This window comes from Chanodichthys erythropterus, chromosome 4 (genome assembly GCF_024489055.1).
Source record: "Chanodichthys erythropterus isolate Z2021 chromosome 4, ASM2448905v1, whole genome shotgun sequence".
Classification (NCBI taxonomy): domain Eukaryota; kingdom Metazoa; phylum Chordata; class Actinopteri; order Cypriniformes; family Xenocyprididae; genus Chanodichthys; species Chanodichthys erythropterus.
Window position 1 is genome coordinate 2,064,657 of NC_090224.1, and position 20,859 is coordinate 2,085,515.

General features: G+C 36.3%; 3 protein-coding genes across 5 annotated transcripts in view; all 3 read left to right on the forward strand.

Moving 5' to 3' along the window:
- The first annotated feature begins 334 nt into the window (after positions 1-334).
- Positions 335-3,769, forward strand: rd3l (RD3 like). Its single transcript, XM_067382949.1, has 3 exons — positions 335-375; positions 1,408-1,689; positions 3,145-3,769. The coding sequence occupies exons 1-3, from the start codon at positions 335-337 to the stop codon at positions 3,509-3,511; spliced, it is 690 nt and encodes a 229-aa protein (XP_067239050.1). The 3' UTR covers positions 3,512-3,769.
- Positions 3,770-5,756: 1,987 nt separating this feature from the next.
- Positions 5,757-7,621, forward strand: atp5mj (ATP synthase membrane subunit j). Its single transcript, XM_067382950.1, has 4 exons — positions 5,757-5,845; positions 6,464-6,587; positions 7,121-7,144; positions 7,362-7,621. Exons 2-4 carry the CDS (start codon positions 6,464-6,466, stop codon positions 7,373-7,375), a joined length of 162 nt encoding a protein of 53 aa, XP_067239051.1. The 5' UTR covers positions 5,757-5,845; the 3' UTR covers positions 7,376-7,621.
- Positions 7,622-8,160: 539 nt separating this feature from the next.
- Positions 8,161-20,859, forward strand: part of ppp1r13bb (protein phosphatase 1, regulatory subunit 13Bb) — a 79,520-nt gene continuing 66,821 nt past the window's right edge. For 2 of the 3 annotated variants that reach the window (XM_067383607.1, XM_067383609.1), the window contains exons 1-2: positions 8,163-8,500; positions 9,034-9,119. In XM_067383607.1, the coding sequence (XP_067239708.1) occupies positions 9,111-9,119 (9 nt within the window). In that variant the 5' untranslated portion in view covers positions 8,163-8,500; positions 9,034-9,110. Of the gene's footprint in view, positions 8,501-9,033; positions 9,120-20,859 lie in introns of all 3 variants that reach the window. The other variant, XM_067383608.1, reaches the window with a different exon arrangement.

Here is a 20,859-nt window from a genome sequence, read left to right on the forward strand (position 1 = left end):
AGGCAGTTTGCGGCGGGCAGGAGAGAGAGTCACATTCTTCATCTCAACTTTGCCCGGCACAGTCGTCCACACACTGCTGCATGTCACTCTCTCCTCTGTCTTTGCTTTTCTCCTTATTTTGCTTGTCAGTCATTCTTCTTGTTCAAATGCATTATTTTAGTTTCTCTTACACTCTTCTACCAGAATTGTTAGTTCTTTAGGTTGTTTTTTTTCCTTATTATCTGTCCATCTTTACCCAATATTGTCATTATCCTCTCATTGTAAATCTGACAGTCTGGCTTCATTTACTGTACGTATTTTATTTGCATAACCTGGTGCAATTTGATGGTATCAGATGGAGTCAAGGCATCATGGACCTCAACCAAGACCCACAAGGTAAAAATATCAGTTTAAATGCCATTTATTGTCATTTTTCTATTCTTTTCTTTGCCTTAACCCATATTCTCTGTGAATCCTTTGGTGGTTATGTTCCTTTCCTGTAAATTCTGTTCCACCTGTCCCCTCTCTGTCTGTCTCTCCCTGTTTCTATTTTCAACTTTACAGTTTTGCCCTGCTTTTTGTCCCTTGTGTACCTGTCCATTCAATTCATGTATATCTATCTTCTCAACAGTTCATTGTCTTTCTCAGATCACTGTTTATATCTATTTCTATGTTTATTCCATACAAGTTTTGACATCTTTTTTAGGTCATGGACCCTGCTGTTTTAGTTAGTTTAAGCTGGTGATTAGCTGGTTCAAGCTGGTAGACCATCTTGGACCACCAACAAACCAGCTACAGTTGGAACAAGATGACCTTTTTTTTAATGTTTTTTTTCAGTTTACCTTTTAATAAACAGCTTGGACCAGCTAGAAACCAGCCATCTTCCAAAACACAACAAGCATATAGCATATATCTGCTTAGTTTTTTTTAAATGGGCACAGTTTGAAATTTGCCTGCAAACATCAAGCGCATTGTAGTACTACGCTAAATTGATGTGCATTTGTGAAGTGCATTTTATGCCTGACCATCAAATCGGCTAGCATTTTTTAGCATGCCTTTTTAAACAAAAGTGCTCGCTGATCCTTTCTCAACATGACTCAGTTGTTTATCACTGATTATGATGGGTAATAAGCAATGTTATATATCTTCTGGTGGAAAAATAAGTAACATGACTGTCCTGTAGATGTTGTTAGCATTAGCTTGAAGGAGGGAACTGTATGTTGCTGAAGTAACTAAACTGCCAGTTCAGGATGTGGACCACAGAACTTGATGTGATACAGTGTGAAAGACTGTCCACTGAAGACCAAGCTCTTTATGAACAGTCACATTTCATTTGCAGAGTATGATCATAGGAGAAAGCCACTTCGGTATACAGCATTTTATCCACTAGTTACAGCAACATACTTTCTTATTGCTCCTACTCTGCAGCCCAGCCTTGCCTTTCATAGGTTGGCCCCACACAAATGGATGTGTGACACATGGGGGCCCAGGTCGGATGTTGCTGCGTGAGATGCTTTGGCAGCTGGAGCAAAGAGCACTTCAGGTTCAAGAAGAGGAGTTCCAGTACTGCATCTCCCGTGGCATTCTGGGATACCGTCACCCCCCAGCATACCCAAGCCTACTTGCCCTTATACCTGCTTCCGAACACCGCCAGCTAGAGCGCCTCTGTGGTCGCATCCCACCCTCACACACTTCCATTGTGCTTTCCAGGTAAAACGAGTTCTCTCACTTTTGCCTTGCATGTTAGCTTTCATTTCTGCGTATTTTTTTCAGCCATTTTTCTAAAATGCTTCTTCAAATGCTCAGTTTACATCATTGTGCCAGTAGTTGGTGACAAATTACTATCTTTATGAGTATGTCATTTGAATCATTTACTTAAAAGATTTGTTCAAACACACTAACCAAAGCGACCTGTCCCTTGAAATGTTTTATATTTCCTGTTTTCATTTAGGTCATTTATTTTAAAGGTGCCCTCGAATGAAAAATTGAATTTATCTTGGCATAGTCAAATAACAAGAGTTCAGTACATGGAAATGACATACAGTGAGTCTCAAACTCCATTGTTTCCTCCTACTTATATAAATCTAATTTGTTTAAAAGACCTCCGAAGAACAGGCGAATCTCAACATAACACCGACTGTTATGTAACAGTCGGGGTGTACGCCCCCAATATTTGCATATGCCAGCCCATGTTCCCAACATTATGAAAGGCATTAGACAAGGGCAGGCAATAACGTCTGGATCTGCACAGCTGAATCATCAGACTAGGTAAGCAAGCAAGAACAATAGTGAAAAATGGCAGATGGAGCAATAATAACTGACATGATCCATGATATCATGATATTTTTAGTGATATTTGTAAATTGTCTTTCTAAATGTTTCGTTAGCATGTTGCTAATGTACTGTTAAATGTGGTTAAAGTTACCATCGTTTCTTACTGTATTCACGGAGACAAGAGAGCCGTCGCTATTTTCTTTTTTAAACACTTGCAGTCTGTTTAATGCATAAACACATCTTCATTCTTTATAAATCTCTCCAATAGTGTAGCATTAGCCGTTAGCCACAGAGCATAGCCTCAAACTCATACAGAATCAATGTAAACAATATAACAGTATACAATACTCACATAATCCGACGCATACATGCCGCATGCATGTCGAACACTTTGTAAAGATCCATTTGAGGGTTATATTAGCTGTGTAAACTTTGTTTATGCACTGTTCAAGGCAAGCGTGAGCTCCGTGGGCGTGGAGCACGAGAATTAAAGGGCCAGTAGCCCTGAATCGGCTCGTTTACAATGATGCCCCAAAATAGGCAGTTAAAAAAATGAATTAAAAAAAATCTATGGTGTATTTTGAGCTGAAACTTCACAGACACATTCAGGGGACAACTTAGACTTATATTACATCTTTTTTTTTTTTAAAGTTCTAGGGCACCTTTAATTTAAATCCTGTCCACAATTTACCTAAAATGAATCAATGAATAAGTTGAAGAAACAAATTTGTAGCCATGATATCTTGTTTTTCCCCCCCTGCATGTCATTTGCAGGGCTCCGTATAAAAACAGTATTCACTCGCAATCATGCTGTTTTTCTAAATATCAACACCGCTGTGATGACAGTGCTCACGTGATACTGCTTTAATACTATTTTTGTGCTCCATCTAGGCTCCATGATCTTTTGGCCCACAATGACATCCCTCCCTGGGAACTGGTGGGTGTCTTCAAGCAAGTTCTTAGGGACTTCCTGAGGAGACAGGAAGATGGCATGCAGAGACGTCCAGTCCCTTCAGCTCCACCAAACATTCTTTCTGTTCCCAGTCCTACTACAGAGAGTAATGATAGAAATCACATGGCTGGAAATGCGTCTAATGCTTTGTCTGAGGAGTCAGGGAAGCACAGGGAGGAAATTCCTACTATTTCTAGTTATGTGGATAAACATTTGCGTGCTGCCTGCCCCTACTCTATCCGCAGAGATTGGAGTTTGCCCTTTTGCCATCCGTTCGCTTATGAGGCCTACAGCACCACATTGTGAGACAACGGTAGAACCATCCAACACATTCTTATGGCAATAGAGTGGTGCAGGGATGATATTAAAACCCAAAAAAACTAATTCACACCCTGGTCTGTGGTTTTGGCAAATTGCTGGCTAATTTGTAAGAATTTGTTACAATCTCATTCATCCATTCATCCATTTCTGTTTACCCCCCATTGATGGTTAGGATTAGGGGTGGTCCTTCAAGCTTACATTTTCCTAAAAATCATACGAATCACATTGTACAAATTCATATGATATTGCCTCCTCATTAAATAATTCAGTTTTCTCATGAGATCGGGTTTAAAAGTCCATATAGCCACTTTCTATGTCTTTCCTCTTTGCAAGTTCCCTAGTTCTCAGACACAGATCTACATTTGTAACAAAAAAAAAAAAAAAAGAAATCTAATCCTGCGCTGCATTTTAAGTCAATTAGACTGATTAAAAGTGATTAACATGAAGATGATGTGATGTTTAAACTTGGAAGATGAGCCATAAACTTTTTGTAACTGATCAATAAGAAGGAAAGATAACTCCAGATATTTATGATATAAAGTAGCTACTTTTTAAATTAGTTCTTTAAAAACTTAAAAAAAAAAAAAAAAAAATCACCAACAATATTCATAATAATAATTTTGAATACATAATTATAAATAATAATTTTTGTTATTGCTGTTGCTATTATTGTTAATATATAGTCAGACTACTTTTTAAATACTTTTTATGGTGTTTTTTGGTTGTTTTTTGTTATTTTGCCAACTTTTTTTTTCAAGAACTGCATTGTGATTCTTCAAAAACCTTTACATTTTCCTGCTTAATATACAAAATAAAAGCATTAAAATAACAGCATACAGATTAAATGACAGAACTTTCATTATCATCCTTTAATGTTATTAGAACTATTCCTTTAATGTTATAGTCTGACTTTAGAATTGCTTTTGCATTTGTGTTTCTAATAAAAAAAAAGTGCTTTAGCTTTCCAGGGTCTATAGCTAATGACTGATCAAACTGAAAGTAGCACACACATAAGCACATACACCCAGAGCAGTCAACCCAGATATCCAGCATAATCTGTCATTTTTTCAGAGTTATATTTCTGGATTAGAGAGCAGAGATTAGCCTGAGGGGAGAGGATTGCACCACTGCCTTTGCGCATCAGTGGTCCTGCTTTCTGCATGTACCCATGAACTACCTAGCACTCTCACCTCTCCCATGCTTTTTACATAACAGATATATGATCTAATATTCTCTGCTTGTCCATGTAGTAACAGAACTGTGTGTTTTCATGTAGCATGGACTGAGTGTGGCAGACAAAGTATAGGTTTGGTAATTGTTTACAATGAGAGGGCTGATCATAAAGCTTCCATCTTAGCAGTGTTATTTACTCTTGACTGCTAAATAACTGTTGGGCCAGAAAAGTGAAGTTCTCTTCTAGAATGGAGGCTGTGATCGAATAAATAACACAATGGCCTGCAGATGCAATACCAAATATTGTCTTTAATCACATTTTCTGCTAATGATTTTGTTGTTGTGATTTTGTAAAATTGTCTCCAAAATGCAATGAATTCTTTGCTTCTGAAGCCTGCAAGCTTTGTTGATCTCTTCATTATGTACATTGCTATTGAAATGTCTGCACAATTAAATTTCAACAAAACATAATTTGATTTTTTTATTGTAAGGCCTCATTATTTGTCTCACACTCTTTCAGCAAATATCCCAAAACACAAAGAATGCTTGTTCTATCTAAATCTAAATTTAAAAAGCTAAATCTATCTATCTATCTATCTATCTATCTATCTATCTATCTATCTATCTATCTATCTATCTATCTATCTATCTATCTATCTATCTATCTATCTATCTATCTATCTATCTATCTATCTATCTATCTATCTATCTATCATCTATCTATCTATCTATCTATCTATCTATCTATCTATCTATCTATCTATTTATTTAGGTTGATTGGGACACTTTTTCCAAGTCATCTCAATGGCAAAAAGTGTCCCAGTCACCCTGAATTCACCCCTATATGTTGACTTTCAAAACAAATTAAGAGATTGTGTGGTCTTACATTTTCTAACATCTAAAATTTCATTACATGTTCATCCAATTAAAAATCCAAAAGTTCTATCTAAAAGAGACACTATAAGGACAACGAGAAATAAATCGAAGTGTTACAAAAATGCATTCGTTACTTACGGACTTTTATTTTGATACCGGGGCTTTTAATTCCAAAGCGGAAACCTGAAGAGATCTTCCGCTACATCTCCCATTGAGCTAGCGCAGAACAGTGACCTTCTCTCAGTGGTCCAGTGCACTTATATCTTAGAGGTGAGTACATTTTATTATCATAAATGCTATATGATTTCAGTTGTAATTGTTTAAATAATCACTGACCATTTCAAGAAGCGCCACTGTCGTTTAAACCATTACTTTTTACGTTTATTGGACTATATATGACAAGGCCTTGCTGAGCGCCTTAAATGAATCAACTTCGGCAACCAAGTCTCTCCGCAAGCTTGACAACTGAATAGCACACATGAATCGAGGCAAATATTTTGTCTAGTCTCAGCTTGCCTCTATATTGGACGGTGAAAAGTGCTGTTGTTTTTTTTTTTTACGCAATTCCAGTTAACTTCATATTGAATCTAGCTTGGCATGAACTCGTTTTAATCTGACAGTGATGTACTGAGAATGTTTTTGCTCTTTTGCTCTTGTTGTGTCTTAAATACTCCGTATTTTTTATTCTAATAGTTTTCATTTCAGTTGGTCATTGAATGCTTTATGTCCTTGAAAGTACTGTTTGTGCCATGTTACTCTATTTTTTTATAACACTATTTTTATGGCATATATTACACTATTGCACATTCAAACATATGTTTGGTAATGGTACACATGTTTGAAGCCTTCTAGACAAATGTTCATGCATCTTTATGTTTTGATCACTAGATGGCAGGTGGTGCATTCGCTGGCTGGTGGACTAAGGTGGCCCCCTACTACACCAAGGCATACCAGGAGATGTGGGTTGGTGTAGGGATCATGACTTTCATGTACTACAAACTTTCATATGGAGGTGAGAGATCAAGTGTTAGAAGTGTATATACATTCTTAAAAATAAAGGTTATTAATTTGCATCTATGGTTCCATGAAGAACTTTTAACATCCATAGAACCTTTCCATTCAAAATGTTTTTTATAATGGAAAAATGTTATTTATATTTTTAAAGTGTTATTCACACTCATTTAGGAGAACACAAATGGTTCTTCTATGGCATCACTATGAAAAACCTCCTTTGAAAACTTTATTTTTAAGAGTGTACTGTCAACATGGCATGAACCCTTATTTATTTTATGGTACACAATATGATTATGTACTATGTAAACATTATTTATGCCAAAACATATAATTATATTATGTATCATGTAACCATTATATGCACAACTGGTCATAATTATATGATGACCTGGGCCCATGTTGATAGACAGTTTGTTACATAATATATTCAGAAACAAAATTTCTTGTGTTGTGTACAAGGCAACAATTTTAATTTTAAGAGCTTGCAAAATTTCTTGTTAAAGTATTAATAATAGCATTACTGTTTTGCAGGAAAGAAGAAAGCAGTGCAGTCAAGTAAGTATTAATGTTTTAATTCATGTTTTGTGACTCAAACTCTGGTGAAACATGAAAAAGTTTAAACGTTCCTCAAATATTGTAATAGTTTTCCCTTTTTTTAAATATAAAAAAACAACAACAAACAGAAAGGGTTTAAACGATAGCATGACGCTTTGTTTAAAATGCTTATTTATGGGACAATGTAGAAACTTTCATGACTTTTCTTTTCTCTCAGAACCCGCCCACTGATTGGACCACCGGAGAGCGTCATTCCCCATGTCTTTTCTGTAAATCTCCCCCTGAAGAACTTCACCTGGATATCTGTATTTTGTTTTATGGAATCAATAAAATGCTTGATTTGGATCACAATATGGATAACTCACTGCCTTGTAGTCTTTCCCTCTGTTTTGCAGGAAGCTGATATCGGCAAACATGAAACTGTTTGATTGTTAACTTATGAAATTAAACTATTAAAAAAAGTCCTGCCAAATGTTTTTTTTTTTTTTTTTTTTAATGGCTTCAGTCCTTGAATAACATTTGTTTTGTAGGGCAGACACAAATCAATCTCTTCTTTGAGCTAATGCTAAATTCCAACTGAAAATATCGACAATATTTTGCTTGTGACATAAAATCACATTTTATGTCATGTTTTGTAGTTAATATGTAGTTCTTGTTTCTGATCAGTAGTGGGTGTTTGAGGACTGTCCAGCACATCTGATATTTTTTTTAATCTACATCTAAATGACACATTTGAGTTCCTTTAACCCTTTCTCTGATATATAAGCACATCATTTAAAATGACACATTGACAATATTTATGATTGAAAACTACTGAATGAATGGGTCAAAGTATTGAACATTTGCCATATGTTGCTTTGAATTTATCATTGAACACCTGTAATGTCAATTTAAAAAAATAACCAACTTCTTACCAATTAATGTGACTCAAATGATTAACTAAGGGCGTATTATTCCTTTTTTGATTTTTATCACTTAGATATTTTAATGACTATAGATAAAAACATCCATAAGTCACTATGCTCCACATTCCTGTCATTCCAGCTCTGCGCGTGCCATCATTTAACACAACAAGCGCGAGCAGCTTGTATTCGCCTCAGCCGTTTCGATTGTATTGCTTTTGTTTTCGTTCTTTAAAACGTATTATGCCAATATCTGACTGCATTTAAAGGAATAAGCGTCTTCTGATTTCGTTTTCCATTCGTTTTACGTATTGGAGTGTTTTACCTGGCTTCGGCTAGCAGGCTAACTATTTTAGCAATCTCGCGAGTTAATCGATACTCCGTGGCTCAAGGATACGAGGAACACCTCATGTATCATTTCTAAAAGATTATGGCATATGTGTACACGTGACACGTGAGTATAATGTAGTTTTAACCACCGCAGATGTATGTTTCTTAACATTTATTGATGTTTTTGTGTCGGTGCTAACTGGCTAACAGATGTGAGAACTGGTTAAGCGGACAGAGGAAAACTCCTTAAAATAAACGCCTTTAAATATGACGAACATTGATAGAGCTGGATTAAACCTTTTGTTTTGAGTTATAATACAACGATATATAAGTTATTCAGAGTGAGGAGAGGATGAGTTGCGTGCTCTCAGTGGGTGTATAGAAACACCCAACAAATGCAATTTCTACACACACAACCAGCTGATATTCCAGTTTAGCTAGTTTCTTTTAAAGATTCTCTTTAATTTTTTTTTTTTTTTTTACTCCGCTAACGGAGATTAATGTGATGACCAGCTGCGTATCACGTCAAATGGTTTAATTAAAGTAAAATAACACGATGTACAGAGCCCTGGCCTGTTTGGCCTGTATTTGTTGGTGTTGTGGTGGACATTCATGTGTCAGTGATAGTGCAAGTGAAGTTGTTCTTTTGCTGTACAGAGGGCTGTGATCTCGGGTTGGACCTTGTGGATGTTGTGAAAGGCTGAAGACCAGATGTTCCTCTGACACAAGCAAAGATGATGCCTGTGAGTATTCTCTTATTTTGTCAGCAGTGAGTCAAAACAAAGCAATTATTTCTTTACATAACTTACCATATTATTATGGTTCATGTGGTGAGGAATCAATTAGATTCTTATAGCAATGTAGTTGAAAATTTGAGCCCCCATCACTACATTTACTTTGTTTATAGCTTTTTTTGAAAAGCAACTCGCTCCACTGCAGAAAGTACATACAGTATCTTGGTTCATAACACTTTAATGACAGTGGTGTGAAGCTTGATTTGTTGAGAGAGGCATTGTGGGCTTCCTAGTTCCTAGAGCCATGCCGGGGGATCCATAATGGGTTACTTTTGAGAAAGCTGTTAATGGGCTGTGGATGGAAATATCCTCCATGCAAGAACATTGTCTGTACCTCATGCTGTGCTGTTTGTTACTTTTTAAATACAATACCTCTGTTTGAGATTGAAAACATTGAGTTTTTTTTTTTATTATTATCACAGAACAGTGTCAAAATAGATTGGTTAGAACTTTGGTGTGACAAGGCTTTTGTTCATCCTCTGTTGAGGAACTTTTTTCCATGCTTTCTGTGTACTAATGGCAGCTATTAGTTTTATGATGTTAATGCGCTGTTGCTCATTAAGAGAACATTTTTTCCCTTTCTTTTCAGCCTAATGCCTCAATAGCTTCCAGTAATGCTAAGCCATTATTGGCATTTTGTTTCCCTTCCTCAATTCTTAAAGGGTCTCAAAATTGGAGTAGATATGGTATATATATGCTGCAATTGATGTTTATTTATTCATGACTTTATTGCTTCTTTTTATTTCCACTTTGAACAATTCCTTTTATGAAATAAAAAAAACATTGAAATTATTGTTTACTAAGACTTTTAGTACATCAGGTCATTTTTATTTGTTTTGCGCTTTTCATAATTTCATTTGTTTCAAAACTGCTTCACAGAAAATCATTGGGTTGTCACAACCTCAAAGACCTGGCAGGTGAATTACTCTGAGATCACATATTAACTCTAAAGGAAGCATTGTATCATTAAACGTTAACTTTGTTGAGCACATTTAACCCACAAGGTTTTACGTTTATCAACAAAATAGTATTTTTTGACCTTGATTTCCTTTTGCTGCTTCCTCTACAGATGTGGATCATCTGAGTAATTATTAGTTTATCGCAGCATAAGTAATCACTACCTACAATGCTTACCTTATCTAGAAAAAGCCTCATGGTGATCAGGTGCAAGTCAAATCTTGGTTGTGTAATTGGAGTAAACGATGCCATTTCTCTCTCAAGTTTGGAGGGCATTATCAGGTCCCACTTGTATGTTTTTTAATTCCACTGACAAATCAAAATGCAATAATAATTATGCATACAATGGTACCCAAGCACCATGCATATATGCACATATTTATGTCTTCCTCCCTGATGTGGCCAGTTCTCAAGCAGAATGTTTTAGTAGTAAACACAGATGGCTAGTTATGATTGCAGTCCTTTGACATCTGGATAAGATCAGGTTTTGCTGTAGCACAGAAGGAATTTGATTGGTTGCAACTAAACAAAACAACATTAAAATGTGATTGTACTGATTTGGATTATAGAGAGAAAAAGTGTGTTCCAGCCTTTCTTGTAGGTATAAGTGGATTTTTGAGGCAATATTGTTATTAATGATTTGTGGGAGGGAGCCTAATACGTCTACATTAATCCGGAGACATTTGAAAACAGAATTTTCATTTGAAAACAGAATTTTCATTTAAAAACTCTACCCATCCACACTATCCTTTTTCCAAAAGTTGATCATCCACATTGAAACCTCTGAAAATGCTTAAATCCCCTTATTGCGTATGCGTAAAACATACTAAAAGCTCACAAGATGATGCAGAGAGAGCAGATATAAGTTTATCATGCTATTCTTCTGGCACGATTTTATTAGCATACGATCACTCACAGTTGCGTCCAGGTGGCGCTCAAACTTGCATGGTTTAAAATGCAACTGTCATGTTTTGCTGCGCAGGACAGCAAATGTGAATAAATTCTCTGTCATCTTTGCAGAAATTTAATTAGAAGTTTTTATAAAGGAGCATTTATCTTGAGCAACACTGTTACAGTAATAACAGACACAAAAATGTAGGCTCGGTATAATTATAGACATCTAGGAGTACAATATGCGTCACATGACTAAACATGCATCATCGTTTTCAAATACCTTTGTTTTAGCTTATAATGCGAACAATGCATTTTCACACTGTCTCGGTGTGGACGGAAAGCCAAAATGGAGAGAAGATGCATTTTCAAACAAAAACGTATTAGTGTTGACATGGCCTCAGTATCCTAATGCTTGCCTATGAAGTAAAAAAACGCATTATTTTTGGAGGACCTGTCCTCTTCAACATTAGGCAGCAGATAGGAGGACTCTCAAGGCATATACTTTTTTCATGTTCTGTATCACGCAGTTGAGCGCACAAGCCTTTCAAAGTATACTCCACTGACCATGCAGACAGATTGATGACCTAGTGGACCTTTCTTTTCAAGTGCTAAAATCACACGCACATGTGTTGACCATGCACAAGCCCACATGGACAAAAAAATCGAGCTGCACACAGTCGTGCATGGACATTAGTGGACTGTAATAGAGCTGCACAATTCAGGTTAAATTAACATTCACAATTTTTTTCTTTTAAAATAGAGATCACAATTCTTAACAGACAACTAAACAAAATGGCATGTAATTTACTAGGTTCTGAAAAAATGTTAATTGTTGCAGTCTATTTAAAAATGTTGAATTTTATAAAAAAAAAAAAAAATGGTTTGAATGAATGATTCAAAGACTCACTTTTAAAGATGTCACTTTTTCCATTACTGGATGAATAAGCATTTTTGTAAGAATCTCTGGAATGAATGATTCAATGACAAACACATTTTAAACAGTCATTTCTCAGCCCCTATTAGCCTAACAGTGTGATTGATACAATCTTTATTTGAAGCATCAAGTTACTTTCAAAATGTAATTTGCTCTATTTTTATCACTTTTGTAGACATCAGTGTTTATATCCGAACTATAAACTTTTATCCCAGTTCTTCTGTGATGATTTGAATTATTGTAACAGAAATAATGATACTATGTGGTTGAAAAGACTGTAACACAGAAATAATGATACTATGTGGTTGAAAAGACTGTTTGCGAAGCTGTTTTATTCCTATACATGACAACTGCTCTCTGTCTGGGTCTGCGGCAGTATGAAAGCAGACTTCAATGTTCTGTTGTGATTTTGCTTGTCAGTGAATTGAGTGGGTGTTTGAATCAAGATTGCGATCTTTTAACCATTAATTGTGCATCTCTAGACTAATAATGAAAATTATGTAAAGACCGTCTACGAAGTGGAACGGAACATGGGCAAGAGAAGTATACTTCGGGCTCCACTGTGCTTTTGTGAGTGGTTTATGATTGTAATGTTGTTTTAAACAGAAGTTTAGTTTCTTTAACTATTGATATGGCCATTAAATGCACACATTGTCCCAGGTCTTTTCCAAGACATTTAAAAGGCAAACCTTCAACAGTATAAAGGTGCAGTTACCTTAGTGAAATTTGGATGAAATTTCACAGACAACATTTTTTGCTCACACAGAAGTTATTTTCAAATCAAGAAGCTTTCTGTTGGTCAATGCAGCAAATTCACATGACTAACTTGAACCCTATGTAAAATATATGCAGGGAAATTCCAGTCGCAAGAATTCCTTTTGAAATGACTGGATTTTGAATGCAAATTTTTACACCGTAACAAATGTGGAGTGTCTACTGTACCTAATTTGCCTTTTTACAAGCTGTTTGTTAGAATACTTGATTGGTTTGCTTTTAGCTTAATTGCAAAACTAGCTTTTAGGCACCACACCATTCATTTTCTACTTATTGATTTAAATTATAGCCTTAATTGTATGCTGTTGAAAGCATGATTAGATCCACAGCAGCTTTCAAACAAAGGATGTTAGGTTCAGTTTCCTGCATGCTGAAGCCCTTACACCTTCTCCCCATGCTGATGTTGGCATTGTTATAGTGTAGCTACAGCCGCTAAGCTGCCTGGGCTGCAATTGGCTGACAGCCATGGAAACAGCCAAATGAGGAGTAAACGGCAAACTCACAGCAGGGTGTGGTTGAGTTCAGCATAAGTTTAGAGCTGTACATTACATCATGATCCTATATTTTGTAAATTTGCTTTTTTCCTCCACTCTTCGTATGTAAAACCCTCCAGATTACACCTCAGGGACTAAACGGGTGTGCAGTGAGTGATCAAGAATAGTGTTGTGAAGATCCCAAAATTAAGACTTCAATACAGTACCTGACTAAAATATCTCGATAACAATACTAAAATTATACCATGGCAAAATCCTAAATCAACAGGAGCAGTAAATGAAAAATAGATGACAGAACATGGAACTTAAAATTCTTAGTTTTATTTGTTAATTTAAACAAGCTGAGATAGATGTTTGCAACATTGATAAAAGAATCAAGCCAAATTAAAGTTATTACTGCCCTAAACTGCCTCAAACTGATGGGGAAAAATGTTTGCTTGTCACAAAATAAATCACACTCGTTTGACATCTATTTGAGGGCATGAGCATCACAAAGGATAATTATGTTGTCAATCACAACATTAACCTTTCATTTAAGACAAAACGGAATACTCACCAGTGCGGGCATTTTGACATTATTCTGTGTCTTTGACCATTCAAGCAAAATAAGTGCAAAAGAACTGAATTCTGGACTGCATGCTTTTGTGGTTCTTTTTTTGCGGGTTATTGCATCTAAAAGCGTTTTAACATCAAGCATGTCCCATTTCATTCTCAATGTTCTAAAGTGTCAATAACTTAACAGCAGTGGTGTGCTGCACGGATATATTTACATACCATCTCATATCTAATATGAGAGGACAAAATATTTGGCACACCCAGTGTGCCTGGAGGGAGTGGAAGAAGAGCACCTATTCTTTGTCCTCTCTAAATAATAAAGACATCTCCAGTCTGCTTAAATGAACTGTGAAAAAACTGTTTTTCCCATAGTCAACCTCTTGTATAGGTCTGTATAGGACTCTCAGTTTAAGACTGTGATGAAGAGCCTACATGCCGTTTGGATCACAAGAGACATCCTCCATGACCTAGATTGCTCTCGCTGGGAAAGCAGATGCATGATGGGAAATGCCTACATATGTACTGCCTAGTGGCTATTTGTATCTAGAGAACTAGAGCAATGTCTAAGCCAAGAATCCGAGTAGATGAGAAGATCTAAGAGCATACTTCATCAAACCTCAGTAGAGGTCAAAGACACACAGACTCAAGAGACGTGCTCCCAAACGCTCCTGTAGTGTGTATAATAAAGCACTTTATTTGTCTACTGTTTACTGAAGAGTGCCCTGTGCTAGCAGTGTGCTGGAAACAGGGTTATTGATGCATTTCAGAACCTGCGCCAGGGTCTCAATGGATTGTCTTAGTGAGCAGGCAGAGTACTGGTTGGCCTTGTGTAAAAGTGATGAGTTTGTTTACTCCCTTTGCCTTCCACACCATATAATAACTCCTGTGGGTAAATTTAGCAGCTCTGATACATCGGCACAGTGCAAGAGAGATTAATAAAGCAATATAGAGAACACACAGCAGCTTTGATGTTTTAGTTCAATGATATGGGGTTTAGTGTAGGGAGTTTTAGAGAGAGAGTACAGATCAGTGGCACCATTTTGCACACTTAATAGCGCTTGTTTTGATCTTGTCAATTAGGGGTGTGTGATGTATCTCTCTCTCTCTCACACACACAGGTTTGTTTTGCTATCTTAGTGAGGACATTCCATAGGCGTAATGGTTTTTATACTGTACAATCTGTACATTCTATCCTCTACACCACCCTTACCCCTAAACACACTCATCACAGAAAACTGTCTGCATTTTTAATAAAACAGCTTTAAAAACATACTAAAAATATTTTAAATATGAAGACACATGAAATGTCCTCATAAAACATGTTTACATCGTAATACCAGTGTAATACCCATGCCAATTAGGGGTGTAACGATACGCTCAGGTCACGATACGGTACGTATCTCGATACGGAGTTATTTTTTGAACAAAATGAAACTGAAATTCAAACAAGATTTATTAAAAAAACATTAACAAATTTCAATAATTTTCCTTGTTGTACATACAAGATCACATTTCAATAAAATAAATAAATATAACATTTTAATAAAAACCTTCTGTATTCAAATTAACAGTTGAATAGGGCTGTCTGTCACTGAAAAAAAAAATGTTAAATTTAACATGAACTTAGAATTATGAAAAGGGGCCGTTCACATATCGCGTCTAAAAACGCGCGGAAGGCGTGGCCGCACCGCTTCTTCTTTCCAAAGCGCTTGCGCTCCCGTGGCGTCGGTCGTTGCTATGCAACCATGAACTGAGCTCTCCAAGAGGATCAGGATGTTTCTGCAAAGGATAAATGATTTCTAGCCCTTGCATTAGTTTTACTACGATATATATTGATGGAGATAAGATATAAAAAACACCATGTACAGCTATGACCAGCTGTTCGGCTGAGCATTTGATGTTTTGTTACGGAAAGGCCATAGCTGATCGGTTGATTCTTGTCACACGACCTGCGGTGCGCTTGCGGCATTCTGAGAAGTTGAGAATTTCATGCGCGTCGATCCCATTATGAGCGCGCCTGCCGCGCGGCTACATTTGAAAATAATAACTGACTTGCACGCGGAAAAGACGCAATATGTGAACGGCCCCGCAGAACTTCTTAAAGCAAAGCATCGCAAGCGTCTTTTGCTTTTCTGTGAGCACAGCTGTTGCTGTGCACTGCGGTGAAAGAAAGCCACGACTTTTCTCACGCGATCATGCAAGAGACTGACATGAGAAACGTTTAAACCTGCTTGCAAGATTCAATGTGTGCCTGAAACACTTACTGAACTAGAGAGCTGATTGAGACACACCATCTACGATAAATCGCTACACCCCTAATACTTATAGTAATTTAAAAATGTGGTAGCATTGGATCTGGACAGGAAGGATAACTCTGGGAGTTGGAAGGTGTGTGTCGCGATTCTGCCTTCTCACATCGCGATACAGGTTCGTGGACCTGCGTATCGCGATTTCGGTTTCATATCGCATATCGTTACAGCCCTAATGCCAATATACAAATTTATGTCCTCATGAATCATGCACACAATTATTTTGATGATGTGTGAGCTGACATTGAATGTCAGTAATTTATAAAATAGTTCCAAACAAAGCAGAGTAGAACCATTGTGCATCTCTGAGCACCACACAACAGTGTTTCATTACTGAATGGATCTAGGGCTGGACAATAATTCAATATCAATATATATCGCGATATAATTTTTTTCGATAATGGTGATAGGATTTTTAAACACATTTCCGGTATTTCGATATTACAGCACATTTAAGAGCGGAACGGGATTGGCTATTTGCGTGATGACTTACACCACAGAGACATGCAGCGACCAGCCAGTACTCAGATCAAACGCGAACGCGGCAAGTTTTGAAAAAAAAGGAGACCTGATGCAAATGTGACGGAACAAGCTTCCACAAGTTGATGAAAATATGTGTGCATAACTACACCGTGCTGGTTAATGTTTGGTGCAGGAGAATATGTGAAATAAAAACTTTAAACACGGATACTTCTGTATGAGCTATGTGTCACGTGGCTAGTGTTATTAAACTCATCGCGGAGCTCTGCGCTGAAACCGATCATATGTGCGCTCCACATAAAAACAATCGTATTTTTCATGTGTTCGTATTCAAACTCCAGTTCTGACCGCATCGCGAGCAAAATACAAACAACACCTGTGCTGTGCTGAGAGAAACAGCCTACGGCTTGCCTATTTGAACGCATCTAGAGCAGGCAGAGGTGAATGAACAGCACTTTTGTGACATTTGGATTGTCCGCTGTAATGCGGTCTCATGCAAACATATTTTCCATTTGTGCTGGTAGATTACAGCAAAACAATCCACTTCCGAGAGAAGTGATGCTTCCTCATGCATAATACTGCAATTATAATCTTATGCATACTACAGCGCAGTGGTTGGATTAAATGAGCTTTATGTCATGAATATATGTCGAGATTCGCTCGAAACGGTCTACGTCAGCATGTTCGACCATGCCCATACTTGGGCCAAAAGTACACGATTACGTCAGATTTTGTGACGTTGCTCCATTGCTTTTCAAACAGGAAGACAGAAATTGCTATGAAAAATGCTAAAATAACTATTTTTCACTTATGAATAACATTAATGACTACCTTTAGTGTTTTCAATGATGTGCAGCCTATACATATCTGTTTACATCTCAAAGTGTTTTGGGGTTTCATGACCCTTTAAGAATAATAAAATCAGCCAACGTTATAGTTTAATGTTAAAGATATTAATATTACTAAAGTGAGTGAGTCTTTTATTTTTATGTTTGTATGAAGGCTAAATACAAATAAAAGTTTTTATTTATAAAATATTATATAGTTTTATAGGAAGAGATTTCATAGATTTGGCAAATTCAATTTTCAGACGTTTGTAGGTACAGACATCTGTTGTGGCCGTTCTTGGCAGTTTTTCTGAGGCTATTATATATTTCATATCGATATCGGAATTATATCGTATCGACCGAAATTAAGAATTATATCGTGATTGAATTTTGGCCATATCGTCCAGCCCTAAATGAATCAGTGTTTTTAAACCTTAATGAATTGAATCATTCACTCAAACAGACAGACACTTGATTAGTTTATGAATGGGTAAGCCGTTTTGAAAGAATCATTTGAATGAATGACGCTTGTGGTGTGAAACCGGCCTAAGAATTTGACATAAATGATGACATACATTTAGAAAATGTTGGGAAAAAAATGCCCTGATAAATGTAAAAATGCCCCTGGAAATCAATTTGTGGGAGATATTGCCCCTTAAAGGAAAAGTTCATTCATTGCTGTCATTGCTGTGAACTAACCACTGCAGAGAATATGAAGGTGTGTCATCTGTACACTACAGGTATAAACCAGCCAAGGCACCAGCACAAAAACACACTCAGCAAAATATCATCTCAATTGTCGTTATCAACAAAATCCATACTTTTTTTTTTTTTTTTTTTTTGTCAATGTTATAACGCTCCTATTGTCAGTAGCCTGGGTATGGTTGAACGTATGTACTGTATGTGTCAGATAGGGAAGGAATCAATCGGTTATTGCAGCAGTATAGTGCATAATCAATAAAGATAAAATTCTTTCATGTCATCTTGCCTTCATTTTTAGTCTTTTAGATATGATCGACCAAGGAATTTCTTTCATTAAAGAATTAGGTTACAGACAGTCTAAAATGAATTTGAGATAAATTAACATTTTAATTGTTTATAAATATATTTCTCAGGATATTAAAATATATTATATTGTTAATATATTTAAAATATTACATTTTCATTTTTGAGCCTCTTAAAAAGCCCATTTCCCTGGCTTTAATTATAAGGAAATTTAATTGTAATTTAATTGTAATTTAATTAAGAGCAGTGTTTGTCAAGGCTTGCTTTATTTTGGACATTTGTAGTGCTGAGCTGAGCTCCCCACCAGCATGAGGAATTAACTCACAAACAGGAGACTGAGCAGTGTGGATGTCGGCTCCTTATCGCTCGGCTTTTTTTAATGAGGCTTTTCTCAGGTTTTTCCTCCTTTTTCTGTGTTGCTTTTGTCAGTTTCATTTGGGGATTTGTTTTCTTGCCTACATTCTTGAGCATATTTTTTTTGTTTTGTTTTTTACCTAGTCAGTTTAATGTTTTTTTTCTTCTATATTGGTTATGAAGTGTTACAGGCTGAATTTTTTTTTAAAGGATCAAAATATTAGAATATAAGCACTCATTTTTTTTCAGTATTTTAAGTAAACAAAACTTAAATAAAAAAAACAAGATATTGGAAATGCTTTACAATGTTTTTTTTTAACCAAACATTATCAACAGTTCATGAAAATTCAAATACTTTCATGCCTAAACTTGCATACGTGTTTTAATTAATCTGTTTTCATATAATAATTACTGTTATGTAATGTCTGTTAATGTTATGCAACAGAACACAGGCATCTCAAGACATGTTTTTAAAGTTAAAATTATTGCTGTCTGAAAACGGCAAACTCATGAAACAAGCTTTCATCGTTCTACAGTTATTTTTATTTATTTTTTTTAATTTGAATTGACAGTCTTGTTGTCTATGGACAAACCTCAGCTGAACCCGCTGTGTGTGTTCTGCTAGATAGCGTTCCTGTTTGGAGAGAGATTTGTAACGTGTCATCTCCGTGCTCTGCTCACTATGAATTCACAGCATTGGACTGATCCACAGTTCCTTGCTCTGCCATTCTGCCTTGTGACTCTCTGCACATGTGTGTGTATGCACGTCCTGGTTTCGTGATTACTGGGAGTTTGACATCTAATCAGGAGTGTTTCGCACAGTAGGTGTCTGCTTTAATTATGGAGTATTGATCATGATGGCTGTCCTGCCCCTCTGCATTCTCATTTACTGCTCTCAGATGCAGCTGTTCATTTTGTTTTAACTTTGTACTGAGAGAAGCTTTAAAATGAATTCTGGGTCATTATAATGATTATGAACATTGTGCAGTTTGGTCATGTTCAGGGCTTCATATTAAGCCATTATGTGATTGTCCTTCGAACAAGTAAATTGGTCATTCACCTATCAGAGTAAAAAAAACTTACTTGTGGTTCATTTAAATAAGTGTGAGCGGTGCCAATCAAACCCATTTTGACTTTCCACGTTTTATAAGCTCTTTGTGAGTTCTTGGCTGGTAAAAATACCATCATATGTACATACAGCGAGTGCATTAAGCCCATCACGCAGCAATGTTTTGGATGTTCGGTAAGTTTTGTCGCAAAATATGTCATAAAAGCTGTTTTTTTTTTTTTTGTATATTTAGGTTCAGTGTTAAAAATGACTGTGTGAATGGTTTTACAGTCAGGGCTTAGAATAAACCAGGAGTAGGCCTTGGTTAAATTAGGACATTTAAGTAGCTTTTATTTATTTTTTTTAACGTGCCTTAAAAAAAGAGACAAAACAATGGCACTGATATATTTTATGATATGTCAGTGCAAATTGCTTTTGGTTAACTTTAGTCTGAGACTAGGCTTAAGCCTTGTCTATGAAAACAGACATGAACCAGGACTAAATGTATCATTTTCTTTTTCTTTTTTTGGTCTGGACCATATTTTCGAATTACCGTGCTTTCCCCATTCATATCAGCCCGAGATGAGAGATTTATGCACTTTTATTCTGTAAAATAAAAGTGCATAAATTCTTTGCGTCATCGGAGGCTTTTTTTGGCCAGACGCTTAAAACTACAGCCAGTAATAGCAAGTAGTTCTGCATTTTTTCACCACGCCCATACATATGCGCGTTTGAGGTTACTCACGGACATGGATCAAAGATTTTATCAAAAGTGGGTGTCAATTATATTTTTAAGCTTACAGTAATTAACTTTATTTTGTCTGCACTACATCAGTGGTTCATCTGGCAAATTTATCGGTCTCTGCAGTCATCTCAACCAATACAGCAACAGGCTTTTGTGGTAATGTTAGCATAAATGGATAAATAGACTAACTCAGTTTTACACAACAGTGGCTTTACTTTGATAACAGTCAACTTATATGCAACTTATATGAAATTGTCTATCTAACGTTACTTTGCTAAGTTTGCAGCTTTACTGCTACCTACAACACTACATA

What these genes read in the sequence shown, in the direction of transcription:
- rd3l (XM_067382949.1), top strand. Translation starts at nt 335, where the DNA reads ATGGAGTCAAGGCATCATGGACCTCAACCAAGACCCACAAG. An exon ending in CCTCAACCAAGACCCACAAG is followed by an intron (nt 376 to 1,407) that starts GTAAAAATATCA and finishes CCTACTCTGCAG; the next exon opens with CCCAGCCTTGCCTTTCATAG. An exon ending in ACTTCCATTGTGCTTTCCAG is followed by an intron (nt 1,690 to 3,144) that starts GTAAAACGAGTT and finishes TGCTCCATCTAG; the next exon opens with GCTCCATGATCTTTTGGCCC.
- atp5mj (XM_067382950.1), top strand. Translation starts at nt 6,464, where the DNA reads ATGGCAGGTGGTGCATTCGCTGGCTGGTGGACTAAGGTGGCCCCCTAC. An exon ending in CTACAAACTTTCATATGGAG is followed by an intron (nt 6,588 to 7,120) that starts GTGAGAGATCAA and finishes ACTGTTTTGCAG; the next exon opens with GAAAGAAGAAAGCAGTGCAG.